Genomic DNA, 16899 nt, shown 5'->3' on the forward strand with positions numbered 1-16899 from the left:
CCGACCTTTTTTCTTTTCCCACTCGTGATGGACTCTCTTGTGCGTCGTGTCAAGGCTGATCGAAGATCTACGGTCGAAGCGAAGGTCGATTGTTGAACGTCAATCAATTATCGAGCGTGTTTGTTTCTTTTCAAGCTGAGTTGGAAAAAAAAGGCTACGCACCACAACGCCGAAATACCACAACGCCGAAATACCACAACGCCGAGCGTACAATAACGCCGAAAACCATAACGCCGAATGCCAAATTGACTACAACGCCGAATTACCACAACGCCGAAATACATTAACGCCGAAAAATGTCATTGCAGGACTGCCACAACGTTAGGTAAGGTAAGGTTAGCACACAAATTCATTCAGTTGTTTTTCTTTTTGCTCCTGTGCGCCCCCCCCCCCCCCCCCTTCACGCAGCAACATTTTTCGGCGGTACTGTATTTCGGCGTTGTGGTACACAGCAGTTTTCTAGCTGTCGGCGTTGCGGTCAATTTGGCATTGGGCGTTATGGTATTCGGCGTTATGGAATTCGGCGTTATTGTACGTTCGGCGTTATGGAATTCGGCGTTATTGTACGTTCGGCGTTGTGGTATTTCGGCGTTGTGATAACGACCCGAGTTGAAAGGAAGCTCGCCATGCGTGTGTGTGTGTGTGTGTGTGTGTTTGTGTGTGTTGGGTATTGGCTCGTGCGCTTGCAGTTCGCTTGGCCGGGGAAAAAACACTCCACACGGAACAAAATGTTGTGTACTTTCACAAAAGATTCCTTTGGAAATTAGTCGCCAAGAAATAATCTTCAAAACTACAAGAAAGTTATTGTAACTTTGTACAACACATGCCTATGGTAATTTTTGCATCTTATATGAAATTTTTTTCTCTCGAGATATTACTGATTATTTCTTACGGTAATTGGTGAATTATTTTATTTTAATAATTGCTGTTTCATTCTAGCATAATGTTTTTTTTTACCATGGAAAAATTAATCGATCATTCAATAATTGGACATTATTTTGTTTTATTATGTACGCAGTTAATGCTGGAAAAGCGATTCAGTTTACACATAACTTTAACTATTGAAGGTTCTGGGACAACACCAAGGCCCAGGTATGAACCCGAACCCAGAATTACTGCGAAAACTATTTTGTAGTGGTACAGTTGTTTTAATGTAAATGTACATTTTTACTAATATTTGTAATTTTACGTGAATATTTCCGTTCCATTTACAAAAAAAAAAAAAGAACACAATGCAGCATCCACTTTTTCAGCATACTCTGACCTGAATATTTACATAAACGTATTGACAAATTTAATCACCGTTTTTATTGAGATTGGTGAAAAGAGAAAATGAAATTGTTTACAAGCTTAGGCTTTTTTTTTTTTTTTTAAGATTTTGATTACTACACTGACAACTTTTACTTATTTGTTGCGAATTTTTAAAGCAAGAACTCAGGCTCAAGATAATAACAAAATTAAATAAAAGAGCTCAGAGTTCAGTTTCATTTGTTTTTCACAGAAATTGTATTACAGTGTTTTAATAGCTTATCTAGGCATAATTTAATCTTTTACTAGGACAAGGGTAGAAATTACATCCAGAGCATGGACCTAATCTTTGAAAATATCGCCTTTATGTAACTCTATAGAAATAACTTTAGACAACTACTGAGCTGTCTCGAATTTGGTTTTTTTTTAATATCTTATATCTGAAATGTGTACTTACAAAGTCTTAACCACTGAGTGAAATATGTTAGACATAAACACGTATGTACCTACGTTTGATCCTGTTTACAATTTCAAACCTAGTCACGAACGGCAGTTTTAAGATCCAAGATTTTTTTTCTCCCCCAGGTTCTAACACACATAACCATTTTGAGTAGCGAGTGGCTGTCAAAACTCTTTCAAAGCAATTAAAAATCACGTTCTTGCAACACACTTAATAGCACAATTACGGTCAGACGTAAGAACAAATTCTAAGTACGAATAAAAAAATTATAAATGTTTGTTGGTCGTACTTGAAGGGGGAAAAAAACAAACCCACTGGGAAAAAACAAGCTTGTCCTTGAAGCGTACAGTCTAAACTGAACCACAGTGACGCTATTATTGCGCCAACTATCGTCGCAGCAGACTTTTCACTTGCCGTAGAGAAATAAGCTGCGTGGTTGCGAACAAAACAATTGTCGTCAAACTCCGACAATTATCTGACGGCATGAACGTGAACACACGTTTCGCACGGTATTTACCGCACGGGTGTTACGTGCGTTATATAACCCTACCACGTGTGTCTCAGTCGGCGGTGTGAATCGAACAAGAAGTAAGCGATGTAACTGAACTGTAATATGTATTAAACAATGTGACTTATTTTAAACGTGACAACGTCTAATACATAGATGAACGCCAGCTGCACGCACGAAAAAGTGTCCCGTAACGCACATTGTCCCGTAACGCTGTGTCCCGTTACGCTCATTGTACGCTTGCGCCGCATATATCTCTCTTCCACTCGATTGGAACAACCATCGATTTGACTTTTACGAAGCACTTTAAACTTGAAACACTCCCATTCGTTTCCTACTTTTCCTATCATCGTCCTATCCTTAACAGAATAACACATATTGGAAGAAGTTAAATAACAAACATGTATAAAAGTTATAGTTAAAATAATCTTTTTGTTAAAGCAATAAACATATTTGAATTAATGAGTGCAAATAAAAGTAAATTTATCAATTAAATTGTAGATTTCATTTCACTCCTTCTTTGTATCCATACAAAATAGTGATCATTCAATTAAAATGATTCAATTTTATTCATAAATGTATGCAATCATTTCATCAATGTTTTGTTATGACGTTGTCACGTTAAACTATCGTCCGTAAACCGACTTTACAGACAACCAATTTTTTTTATATGTGCTTTTCTATTTATCATAGCTGGGACTGTTGAGTCAAACCTATTTACAACGAAATTCAACGTAAACAATATTTGAGGTTAGGAACTGTTACGTTAGTATTTTTATCTATGGTTTTATGTTTGCTATGGCAATACACAGATTTATTTTACTCCATCTTTAAATTAAATAATTACACTTTCACAGTGTTTCATAATGCTAAAACTGAATTATTTACCGTAGCTAAGGCAACCAGCCACGAACTATCTTGTTTGTTTACATGCGAGCAACAACAAACCTTAAACTTTTATTGTGCTGCTAACGCCATTTACTATGTATTTCATGACGTTTGGCAAGATACAGTAATTATTATATTAACCATGTGTTATGTATTTTTATGACAGTTTAACAATTTTTCCAACGTTATTGAATGTCACCATGTGATTGGTCGATGCTTTGGCGGCGTGGCGCATCGAACTTTGAATGAGTTTGTACGCGCCAGGCGCAGTGCATGATGGGTTTTGGAATGTTTTAATAAGTCGGTTAGGTCCATCAAAATAGGGTCCAGCTTGTGACTGACGGAAGCATAATTTTGCAGCAAAAGTGTGTGTCGGCACTTCTTTGGTGTCATTGTTCTGCAAGAAACACGCAAAATTTGACGTGTTATCACTATAGACCGGAAAAATTCACGAATTCATTTCGCGATAGGCTAAAAGTTATACCTCAGTGCTGCCTCTGCTATTGGCTCACAACTCACCTGGATGACTCTGGGCCAGTGAGAAACACCCAACCAAAGCTTTATACGAATCACAGGCTGCTACGTTGGGACGTCTCACAAGACAGCAGCCAATGAGTGGGTGACATTTGACCGAGTGTACGTGGAACTATGGAGTTCATCCTACAGGTCATTGAACCCGCGAATTTATCCGGTCCCTAGTTATCACTCCTGACGAACAAGTTACAAGGGGTATAAGGTGGTTCCACTGCAACCACCCCCCTCCCCCTCATCCAGGTACTCCATGTTGATAAACGGTTATTACTTTTTTTTAGTGACGCCACCTTAACTAAAGTACTTTGTAGCAAACCCCGTGGCTTCAGGAGAATTTTAAATTGCACTTGAGGCTTTTTAGATAATATTTAAACAATATCGGGTGTGCGATTTACGTCTCCATTATTTATGAATAAACATGCAAACAAACTGATAATCACACCCAAGGCCAGAAGTCCTAAGACACAGTTTGTTGCCAATTAAATTATTTTTACCCTGAGAAACTATCTAGCCTAATTTGCAACAATTTTAAGTTTTTTGAAATTATTTCCGAAGATAATAAAAAAACTATTGATATGTTATGTGCCCGTCGTATTGGCAACTCTATCTACGACTAATAAACTTATATTGGTTTTCAAGAATTTCGATGGAGTAGTTTGCGTTGTATCTGTGTCACAGGTGTTTATATATGCAGATTAATTAAATAAAATTTTGTTATATATATATATATATACCTTTCTGCACGTAATTTCACACTGGACCATAACAAATCTAATATCGAGTACCCCTTTACCTTGTTTACTTTCCCCAGATTGATAAGTGTGTGTGTATGGTCAATACTGGTTCACACTATATACTAGTTATAGTACTACCTACACAGGTTGTAGTGTTATGGAAGAGAAGCAGCTCATAAGTAAGCAGGTAACTCTACATAATTGTCAAACAAATCACCGATTGTTTAATTTGCCGAAATGAAAAAAGAAAAAAAAGGGTTATTTAATAAATTTATCAGTGAAACGAATTTTATAACTTATATATTTTTTTCGTATTTCACTCACACAATAATTTATTTAACGCAAGTGTTAATTATTTTCCGGTTGCTGGACCTATGACGTCACTGGTTTACACCGTGGCTCACAAGTCTCGCATATCATATCGAAACACACGCTGCATGTTGGTTCGTAGTCATCGAATACGTTACGTGTTTCGCTAGAGCGTGGAAAACACCACAAGTCCCCGCGAGTGTTCATAATCAGCCCGCGGGGGGGGGGGGGGGGGGGTAAGCAGAAATTATGATTAACCCCTCCCTCCCCCCTTCCATACACACACAAACAAACACACACATAGCAATAAACGTTCTACGTAGGTATAATTTTGTTTTGCATACGTGTACACTACATGTAATATTTTCACGTACTGTACTCACAGCAATAACATAATGTTCAAGGTTTAATGGTAACGTAAAGATAACAAAAAAAAAACACTTAGATTTGTTACAAGGCCACTGACCAAGCATGACTCGCGCAAACTCACTTAGTAATAAATGTCTTAATTGAAAACGTGATTAATGATACTAGTTAAAATCAAAATATTAGCATATATTGTATAATTAGTTTTAATTTCACCCAACCTTGGCTTAGAATCTTGTAATTCATACTAGCAACATGGTATTTTGTGTGTTGAAAGGAAGAATCTGAATACCGCTGGCATTTTCCTTCTCTGACGCACGTTTAGCAATCAGAAAAAAACAAGTTGAGTTTTCGTTGGCTTTTTAGCGGTTTGTGAGGTCACTTGAGGTGGTATAGCCCAGCTATCTTCGGAAATTCGCGTTATGAGTTACGGAAAAATTATATCTTTGCTCGGGTGGGGAACGAAATTAAGGTGTTTTCACCACTGTTTCGTCGAGTGTAGGCTTACCTATACAAAAACAACAAATAAAAGAGAATGGGTTTTTGGTCGCCACAAAATATTATTGTCAACCTACCTTGTCACACCAAGGCCGCAATTTCGAGTCGACAGTATTTCAGGAGGTGTGTCTGTCACTGGGAATAAGTAAACCAGGACTACAGCCCTACATCCTCAGTCCGATGGCAAGGTCGGAGAGGTTTCATCCTGTGAAAATGTCGTTGCGTGGTACCGCGCGCGCATCGTAAAAATTCACTCGCATACATTTTGACGTGACAACGTCTAATAAATCGATGAACGCCGGCTGCACGCACGAAAAAGTGTCCCGTTACGCACATTGTTCAGTTACGCTGTGTCCCTTGTCCCGTTACGCTCATTGTGCGTTTGCGCCGCATCTATCTCTCTTCCACTCGACTGTTTATAAAGTGAAGTGAAAAGTTAATGTGTTTTTCATTGCTTATTACAACAACAATTTCGGCAATAAAGGTTAATTATTCTTGCATTTTAAAAATCTGATTACTAGTATAATTTCAAGTATTTATTCTTTTATTATTAAAATAAAAATGATTCAATTTTATTCATAAAGTATGCAATCATATCATCAATGTTTTGTTATGACGTCACGTTAAACTATCGTCCGTAAACCGACTTTACAGACAACCAATTTTTTTTCATAATGCGCCTAAAGTGTTGGAAACTTTGCGAGCGTTGAGAATGAAAGCTACCACACGTTCCGCCACGAATAAAAAAGCGTAATTTGACTCGAACGAGTGAATGAAAGGGGCCGAAGTGAAGCCTGCGCAAAACGTTGCTTCCGATAACGGCTTAATACCGTCACAGGGTCACACACTTCAATTAGATTAACAATTGAAAAAAAAACTGTAACGTAGAACACGGATCGTGTGCATAATATTGGACTGTCGTGTTTTAGAACCTACTGATTCACAACCACGCATATAGTACGGTTGTGCGCAAGGGAGGGAAATGATTACACAGTGTGTCCATAAAAAAAATAGAACGTCCCAGTTTAATAGTATATTATAACAGTTTAATTTAGACTTTTTTACAACAAAGCATACATAGAGTTGAAGATAAACTAACCTAGTTTTTCTCACAAATGTTCAATATGTGCACCTTTAGTTATACGTAGGGGCATGCAAATTTCGCGAAAAGATTTCGAGACTAGATGAAAGTTAAAACACTATAACATCGTCTGTGTCTCGTGATTGGGTGAGTTTCTCCCAGGTACATATCGATTGTAACAACACCAATCACAGTGATTCAGTGTGGAACTAACACGTCTTGAATGGCTCGGTCAAATAAGGCAACGACTTCTCTCGCAGACGGCTGCCTATCACAAGGAAGAAACCGCTGGTGTGGGTATACCTTGTTGCAGTCTAATAAGTGTTCAGATCTATTCGCGAAAAATGCCTGCCTCTAGTTATACGGCACACATCCAGCCTAAAGTCCAATCCTTCCCACACCTTGGTTAAGAAGTCCGGAGTAATGGAAGCAATAGCCTCTTCAATTCTGTGTCAACTCTGAAAAATCATTAGGTAGCGGCGGAACGTAGACATGATCTTTTATAAAGCCCCAAAAGAAAAAAAAATATAGCATGGTTTTATTTCAGGTGAACGTGGAGGTCAGCGAAAAAGAGCTCTGTCGTCTCGAATTGCCTATACCATCGGCGGATGTTTTTGCCTCATGGGGGATTACAATTAAACTTTAAACGAAACGCATGTTGTACTGAAATTACAGATTCAATCTTAGCAAATTGCAAAACACAAAACGCTTTGCGCAAGCGAGAAAACAACAAAGCAGTTCTCGCGCATGCGCTTATCTGAAACTGTTTGAGTTAATATTTGATTGTGACCTTGAACCAACACACTACAACACTTACAGTCTCGATGCTATTAAAATTCATAACTGGAACATTATTTTATAGACATACTGTATTTGATCTCTGTTTCGTGCAATGGCGCGCGACAGCCAACGAGAGCAGAGGAGAATGATTTTTTTTACGGGATTTATTAGGAATTGTCTGTTTTTATAATATGGCGGCAAGAAATTAACGAGATTTTTGATATACTCAGGTAATTCTTGCTTTAAGAATAACAAATTATAATTATCTACTATCTAGATAAGTGGCTCACAATAAATGTAAATAAAAAATACAAAAAAACGAGGTAAATAGTTATTCAAAAATTTTACATACCTTGCTTATCATTACTGAAATAAATTTACATGTAAAATTTGTGTTCGTAGGATGCTGAAAAGCTGGCACGGAATAATTGCCAGACATTTAAAGTATTTATATAAAAACACTAACAATTAAGTAAGAGAAATCGAAAATTTTCATTGCTAATGCACAAGAATTAAATTGTGCACCAGCGAATATATTTAGCATTTAGCCAAGAGCATGTCTAACATGTGACGTCCCTTTTTCAAAACTTTAAAATTTTCTATAGCTTTGAAGATGTTAAGCTATGCGAAAACGAATATATTGGATGTATGATCATCTTAATAATTGGAAAAGAACTGGTGTTATAATTTTGACAGTACATAAAGAAAACAATTTTTAGAATACATGAACTTTCAGATACACGAAACTAAGAGTAGAGTGAAAAATGTAATTTTATGGACTTCCACACGGTTTTTAATGCATGATTTTAAGATAATGTGAATTCATTATTTTCCCGTTACTTTTCAGGAGCTGTGCTGGTTTTCCTGCCGTGCGGATCAAGTGACCGAGGTTACAGGTTCATTGGAAGTCCAGTGGACGATACCATTACACTCGTGAGTAGATTTTTACTCTGCAGACATTATGCTTGGTTATTTACTAATAACTAGTTAGTTGAGCGTTTACTTCACTGAAAAAAAATTATTGAAAGAACCCAAGTTCTATAACCACATATAGTATATAAAAGGAAAACAATAAACTGGATTGGGGGTATCAAACAATGCTCCAGTGATACACAACGCAAGATTGGTTTCTGGTACCTTGTTAACCTGTTGCAGCACAAATTTTTTCTGTCTTATCTCTGGTAATTTTTCTCAGAGTAGAGGAGGGTGTGTTTTGGTGTTTATTTGGGGGTGTTGGTTTGTCGAGGGTGAAGTACAGTGATGGTTGTTGGATGATGCTGGTTGGCTTGGAGTGATGCAGAGTGGTATTTGTTTGGAGATTGTTTTCCGCTCGAGGAACCTTTATGGTTTGGGTTGTTTGGCTGTTGCCTGTGGATAATACTCGGTGCTGGTTGTCAAGTGATTCCAGGCCGACTAAGAGGCCTGTTAATTCGCATAGTCGCGCCTGTCCGGTTCTGTCGGAGCGCAGATGCGGGTACGGCGGTTGATTGGCTGGTTCATGTGACCTGTGACGTCAGATGCTGATGGTGTAGTCGCGTGGAGCTTGCTGGCCGAGGGGGATGCACTGTTGTTTTGGTCAAGTGATGCCTGGATGTTTAAGAGTGATGCATGGTAATGGTTGTTGGTTAATGATAGTTGGATTGGGGTTATGTGGGGGGTTGTCAAACAACGCTAGCTGGTTGAGGGTGCTGCATGTTAGCGGTTGTTGGGTGATGACGGTTGTTGACTTGGGGTGATGTTGACTGGTTGAGAGTTACTCATGATGGAGGTTGTTGGATGACGCTGGCTGACTTTGGGTGATGCAAGGTGGTGGTACTGGGTGATACAATGTGGTGTTTGAGTGTGATGATTAATGATGGAGGTTGTTGGGTGATGCTGGCTGACTCTGGGCGATGCAAGGCGGTGCTACTTGCTGGTCGAGGGTGATACAATGTGGTGTTTGAGAGTGATTATGCATGATGGAGGTTGTTGGGTGACGCTGGCTGATGCAAGGTGGTGCAAGGCGGTGGTACTTGCTGGTCGAGGGTGATACAAAGTTGCGGGTGTCGAGTGATGATGCATGATGGAGGTTGTTGGAGGACGCTCGGCGCCGCTGTTGCAGCCGCCGCTGTCGAACGGCTGGCGGCCCGTGCTGTCGACGGCCAGCTGGCGGCAGTCCTCGCCGGCGCCGCAGCACCCGGTGCACGGCAGGCTGCAGCAGCACCTGCGCGCCTCGCAGGCCAGGAAGCGGGCCCAGGCGGCCGGCTCCAACAAGGTGGAGGTGTACGCCCCGGCGCCGCCCTCCATCCTGGGCTCCTTCAGCCGCGTGGCCAAGCCCCGCGACAAGAAGAAGGTGACCCCCCCCCCCCCCCCCCCGAACCGCAGCGGCCCAGAGGGTCGCGGCTTGCAATCCGTTCAGTTGCAGGGTAGCCCGTAGCGCACCCTAGAGCCGAATACAGGCAAACAAATCACGGCACTCAGTAAAAAAACACAAAATTCAAAAAAAGTGACTTAGTTTTAGAGTTATGGGCACTTTTCAAAAATTTTTAAGAAACCCCACCCCGCAACAAATTATTAGATTCTGTGAATATAATTTTTTTTTGCTTTGCAATCTATAATCACTCTACCATTGGTAACAATTCAAAATAAAAAAATTAAAAACTGGAAATTATCTCAAATTTTTTTAATCGGGTAAATTTGACTGATCATAAAGTAAAAAAAAAATACTTTGCTAACTTAGATAGTTATTTGAAAAGATGACTTATTAAAGAAAATTAGCAAAGTTTTTTCTTCAGAGTGGATAGCCAAAGTTATACGATTAAAAACTGTTGCCGCAAAAGTCATGAAAATATATTATTTTTTTTTACCAAAAGCATAGCGTGTTTGATTTTATTTTTAATTCTTATTAATAGTGGCTGTTGGGATTGCGTAGTAAAAAAATTAAAGTTACAGTATCTAATAATTTGGTGCAGGGTGGGGATTTAAAAACCTTTGAGGATACACCTATAGCTCGAAAACGACACTTCATGAATTTTGGATTTTGATACAGAACCGCAATTTACTGGCCTATCAGATGTTGTCGGCTTGACGTTGAGTTGTGGGACATTTTGTATGTAGGGCCATGTATTTTTCGCAAAATGATTTTCAGACCAGGTGTGTGTTAAAACTTTGTAGCATTTGTCTGTGTTTCGTGGTTGGCTGGATTTATTCCAGATTCATGTCTACTGTCAGCACACCAATCACAGCCATCCAGTGCGGAAGTAAACGCGTCCTGAATGGCCCGGCCAAACATGGCAATGGCTTCTCCTGCAGACGACCGCCAATCACAAGAGAAAAATTGCTTGCGCAGGCATACTTTACTGCAGTTTAATGAGTGATCAGAATTTTTTCTGTTAAAAATAAATTCCACTACCTGTATATATAGTTGTTATTAATGCCGGCTAAGGCTTAACTATAATACATGAAGTCTACGGAGATGATATTCTAACAATTGTAAAAATTATCAGTAAGGTAATAGATAGATCACAGTAACTTCTGAAGAACACTGTTTCAGAAGAACTCTGTTTCCAGGAGAAATTTAGTTATAATCTTGTTTATTGATGATCAGATGAAAACATATATATTTTGTTTATCGCTTACAAAATGCGCTTGTTTCCCGGGTAATTCAGCAACAGAATGTATCAGTGATTCTCCCGGGCACCACGTGCTTTACACATACAATAGTTTTAAATTAAAGTTAAACTTGCTCTTTTACCATACACAGCCTCATTTCCCCAACACATTTATCAGGGATGAATCTGTATAAACATTCCTTTTATTAGTTTTGTTTGCATTCAGTGCCTTGTTGATCAGTTGGACGATTCCAGGCTAGAAGTCTTCAGAAGGTGTAAAAGAATTCAGAATTTTCTTTGCGTGCACTAAGATATATTATAATATAGAACTTTCTTATTTTCAATATTTAGGGTCTGATAAAGTTACCAGCTCATTGTAAACAGGTGTAAGATGCCAAAGCGTAACATTACGTGTAAAATTAAAATTCTTGACGATACCGTTGATTCCATGTATTTAAATTAAGTTTTGGTTTTCGGGTAGCCCGATGAGGCATGAAACTGAGGTGTGAAAGTGGAGAATGGTGTTGTGTGCCTGGGCAGGTCGTGGAGCAAGAGGAGTTGCTGCCTCAGGGACGCATCGTGTACTCCGCACGGCTGGTCCCTCCGCCCGTGCGGTCCCCGTCCTCGGATGACTTCAACTCAGGAGAAGAGCGCCCGTACAACAAGGGGAACGAGTTCTCAGCACTGACGCCTCCCGCCGAGAGCTCCAGGACCTACTACAACCGACCCGGCACCGTGGAACACTTCCCCTCAGCGAACAACGACCCTTTCCCCAGCCAGCAGCAGAGCGGACTGCACGCCGCAAAGTACGAAGTTCCTCACTTCGATGCGAAGAACTTCCACAGCTCCTTCCCCACTGCAGCAAAAGCACACAAGCACGGAATCTATCTGGCCCCGAGCCAAAACTTCCAGAGTCCTCAGCTTTCTGGCCCGCAGACATTCAAGGCGCTCCCAGACACGGTTCAGTTTTTCAAGGACTTCTTCGAAAAGCACAAGGCTGCGTATTCCGAAGCTTTGCTTTCCCAGCAGCAATCATTCTTGGAGGAACAAAAAAGACAACCTGTAATCGAATCTGTTGAACTGGGGAAAGAGGTGTTCTATGGGAAGGATGTAAATATCGATCCTTTCAATAATTACAATGGGAAGTTCTTCTACCAGTCGGCAAAGAATCCAAGTGAGATTGAAATAGTCAACGGGAAACGCCCAGAAACTGGACAATACTCCATACCAGCCCCAGAAAATTTCAATAACAAAAATAATTTCCCTGCCCATGCAACAAATACTTATAAATATCAAGATGGGGTACTAACAACGTCTCCATTTTCTAACCCATCGCATGTTTACACAGCACCTACGCCATTGCCTCTCATTCGACCAACATTCCCTACAAACAGTTTGCCAGCTACTTCCACCTTTCATCCTCAAATAAAAGAAGAATTTAAACTAAGCCCTGTTCAGTTTTCTGGTCCCACTTCTGTCACATTGCAGCCTCAAGGAGAAAATGGACGCATACCTAGACCTTACATTCATGATATATGGACGAAAGAAAAATTTTCAGATAGTTTTACTGTGACCAATGGCCATGCTCCAGCCCAACATGCACCTCACAAAATATCGGCTGATCATAATGAAAAAGACACATATGTGACATTTTTACCTACGATTCCCCCTGAACTTCAGACCCAAGTTCCAGATCAAGGGTATGAAGATGGAATCACATTGCCTCATTCAACACTCAATGAAATTACTCATTCAACACCGATACCGGGACATGGAAGGGTTACATTCAAACAATCACCCGTTGATCCCATGAATGCTCACTCACTTACTAGTGTAGACTCCTTTGGTGTTCAGAAACTAAATACACCACCTCCGACAAGGGGTTATAAAGAGTCAGAACAGTCGGTATTCGGTACACTAAAATCAGAGCCTGTGACATTTATTAACGAAGTTTCAACTGCAGAGCCAACAAAGGAAACTTCACTCCCAGAAGTAAGTCGACCCCATACTCGCAACAGGCAAAGAACAAAACATAGGCGACCAAATATAAATTTAGATAGTACTGAGCAAAAAGATTTTCAACGACAAAGAAATCCTCAGAGAACTAGAAATCCAAGTGATATTACTCATCATGTGCAAAACCAACAGTACATAAGTAGTGCACCTGATGAGAATGAAAATGGATATATGAATGGCCAAAACATACCTGCCTCACATAACCATCAACTACAGGTGTCAACTGATACAGCAGTGAATGATAAGGATACCGATGAAAATGTAAAGCATTTGAAGGCTAGGCCTAATAGAAACAGAAGACCTCCTGTACGCCAGAATGAATATGACTATAGTGAAGAAAGCAAGACAGAAGATAACATTCACAGTAGCACACACGCGTATCATACAAGAAGACCCGAACCACAAACGTTAGTAAGAGACAATTTTGAATCTGAAGATACACACTTACAAGAACAGAGTGTAGATAAACAAAAGGCATATTCATCTCGTAGACCTAATGCTCAGACTCAACATTCTAACAGGAATAACGAGCAATCTACTACTCGCAGTCCGCATATTTCTCACAGAAGACCACAAACACAGCGTGAAAATACGGATGTTAGAGATAGTGATGTTTATAGAACAGACCAGAACTTTGGTTATCAAGGAACAAGAACCCACCATACTAGGCGACCATCTAGTAACAGGGGACAAGCTTCATATTACAACACCAATGGCTATGCGAACAAAGAATATAATGGAATCAGAGGACGACCAAGTCATAGACAAAGACCAATCAAACATGACATGACCGAGACATCAGAGATCGAAGGAGAGTCAGAAAAACAAACAGAAAAATCAGTTTCTCAGAAACATAGAACTCAGGCATCTAATAACCAAGTTGAGGCTGACAATAGCAACACCTACGTGTATAATCGAAGACGTAAACCAGCAAGTTCAAACTACAACTATAGTGAGCAACAAGAAGAAGGTGTAACAAATCCTAACCAGGATACTAATGACGATATTATGCCTGGTTCGCCAACACTGACAAATGAAGTTACTTCGCAAAACTACCCCACTACAGCTCGACCCACTAGAAGATATCCACCAACACAAAAATTAAACAGAGAGAGGAACAATGCAGCAACTAGTACACATTCGGGCGAAATTAGTGATTTACCTCCTGTAACGAGATTGCCATCATATGAAACTGAAATTGATTATAACCAAGCAGAATCACTCGAACATTCGTACCAAACAAATTACAAAACAGGACAAGATAATATATTTTCAACTAATATTGAGCACAAGAATGTCGGAAAAAGTACACATTCAGCATTTATGAAAGACAGTGTTCATAATCATGAGGATGGTAGTAACGAGTTCTCTCCTGAGCTAACTACGGCTGTGGAACCATCCCGACCATCAGCAACATCTGCTTCCACAACTACAACTACAACAACTACAACTACCACTGCCCCTACTTCTTCATCCCCTCCACCCACAACAACTAGTTCTACCACTACCACTGAGGCCACTACTTCTATTATTTTACCAACAACTTTGGAAACAGATTCGCCCCCATCAGAGACAAGTACTTCAGCCACAACATCGACCAGTACTGAGACACATTCCCCACTGTACACACCATATAAGTTGCGACCACGACTTCGGGGTAGCACAAATTCGTCGAGACCCAAGTTTAGTATAAAGGAGTACCGTCAACGCCTGAACAACCAGAATGAAAACGAAGCTCAGGATGATAATCCTGATAAAAATGACGACGAGAGATCATCGCCCCCTTACCACTCGAGGTATCACACGCGAACAAGAGGGTCGGAAAGCTACAGACGCGAGCCCAGCGGCTCCACAACCGAGGCAACGAAAACAAGATACAGATCTGGAGACCGCCCAAGAACTTCCAGCACGAGGTTTCGAACGAGCACTTCCACCAAGAGGCCCGAATATTCTTCGGAGAAGACCACCAGCGGCTTCAGACCGAGCACGAGCAGATTCAAGCCTGGAAGTGGGAAGTTCTACAGCAGATACAGGTCCACCACTCCGTCACCTGCTCAAAAGTCTGACGAGGACTCAACCAACAATGTTAGCTCGACGACACCACGGATAGTCATGAACCCTAAAGGCGTTTTCTCGGCGATGAGAAGGATATATCCGCTGAAGATGTTAACAAGTGGCCAGAGAAACACCAGCGTCGAAGGAAAACCTGCGAAACTGGGTGCGTCGGACATCGTACACACGCTGCCTCCGACCTTCGTCATCACACCACAGAGCACCGAGGAAGTTTCCACCCGACACAGCACAGAGCAGACCAGCACAGAACAGACCAGCACGGAACGAGTCAGCGTCTTGACCGCTCCGTCCACGAACGATCACAACCAGCCGAGGTATGATGCCCCGTTCAAACATACTTCCTTCCAGTCGTTTGTGGGACAAAATTCTCACAGTGGGATGGAGAACGCTTTTTCTTCCGTAGTGAGCGACGAAAACAAACCCCGCGCGACAACAACTACCGCACCCTTGTCGGATCCAGACCCGATCCAGGACTCTCCCACACCGGGCTCCCTGGAGCCTCAGTCGCCATCCCAGATCGTCGCGGGCTTGACGTTTGCAGGGACGGCTAGTGGCCAATTCAAGTCGGCCACCTCGCTGAGTCCTAGACCGGCCCTCAGGATAACCATGGCCACGGAGGACCCCAAACTACCCATCGAGGCCTTCTTCCCAGTGCTGTCCAACAAAGACTGAACTAGCTCGCACGTCGACCATCGCGTCGATACCTACACTCTCAGACCACGCCAACCCGTATGGTGTCTGGACGAGACCCAAGACGGAATATTTATATGGACATCGATACTGGTACCAAAGCCTAGATAACAGTGTTAGTCTGTTCTCTTGCTCAAACCATGTTTTTGAGTACTGTGCGAACAAAGTGAGAATAATGTGGAAACCATACGAGTATCTCAAATTTTGTACATAACCTTATATTTATTTTTTACATGCAGTAATATGTATAAATTATTTATATATTCTTGTTAAAGTTAAGTAATGTAATAAATATGTTTTTAGAAAATATTATGTGTTTTTTTCCTAATTAGTGTAAAGATGAGCTGTAATTTTTTTATAATCTAATTTTCTCCACGAATAAATTAGTTTTGCATCTTCTTACAATTTCAACTAATCTAGATTTAACAGTTTCCTAGTAAACATGCAGAGTATTATTATTTTAGTGGACATTTCCTTCACTTTCACTGTAATTTACATTATTCAAATGGCATTACACAGGGGAGGTGGTGCTTTTTACAGATGCCTATCACACAGAATTTAAGCTGCATCAAATAAAGATACCTTGAAGTTACAATATCATCTGCTAAGTAGTACATATCAGATTCCTACCAAAAATGACACTAATATAACACTTAAAATGTGTATAAATATTTTACCAATAAATCTTAGGCTGTTTTCCCTGGACATTATCTTATTTCATATTTAATAACTATGTATGTTTTACTTCTCTAAGTTTCAAAAAATTGAAACTATTTATTCTACAGTGAATACCTTTCCAATATTGATATACGATTTATTCTTGTGGAAAACAATTATCAGAATTACCTTACATGTCCGAATCAAATGGAAACAAATGAAGCCTAGGTCGTCCATCGTGCGAATACGTAATTCGTTTTTTTCCGCCTCAACTGACGGCACGCAGGTGCAGTTGGGATCCACGCAGAATTTGAAATTAGAACAATCATAAGCCATAACTCTTAAAAAAAATGCCACATAACTCAGAACCGTCATAAGTTAAAACGATCGTTTAGAAACACACAAGTTGAAATTTAGAAAATGACAACTAAGAAGCATCACAAGTTGGAACCACATATTTTACAACTGGC

General features: G+C 40.3%; 1 protein-coding gene across 1 annotated transcript in view; it reads left to right on the plus strand.

Moving 5' to 3' along the window:
* LOC134539919 (uncharacterized) overlaps window positions 1-12047 on the plus strand; it is a 94230-nt gene extending 82183 nt beyond the window's left edge. The window contains exons 4-5 of the mRNA XM_063382270.1: window positions 8251-8336; window positions 9505-12047. Coding sequence (XP_063238340.1) covers window positions 8251-8336; window positions 9505-9819 — 401 coding nt within the window. The 3' untranslated portion in view covers window positions 9820-12047. The remainder of the gene's footprint in view (window positions 1-8250; window positions 8337-9504) is intronic.
* The last annotated feature ends 4852 nt before the right edge of the window (window positions 12048-16899 follow it).

Source organism: Bacillus rossius, chromosome 16 (genome assembly GCF_032445375.1).
Source record: "Bacillus rossius redtenbacheri isolate Brsri chromosome 16, Brsri_v3, whole genome shotgun sequence".
NCBI lineage: Eukaryota > Metazoa > Arthropoda > Insecta > Phasmatodea > Bacillidae > Bacillus > Bacillus rossius.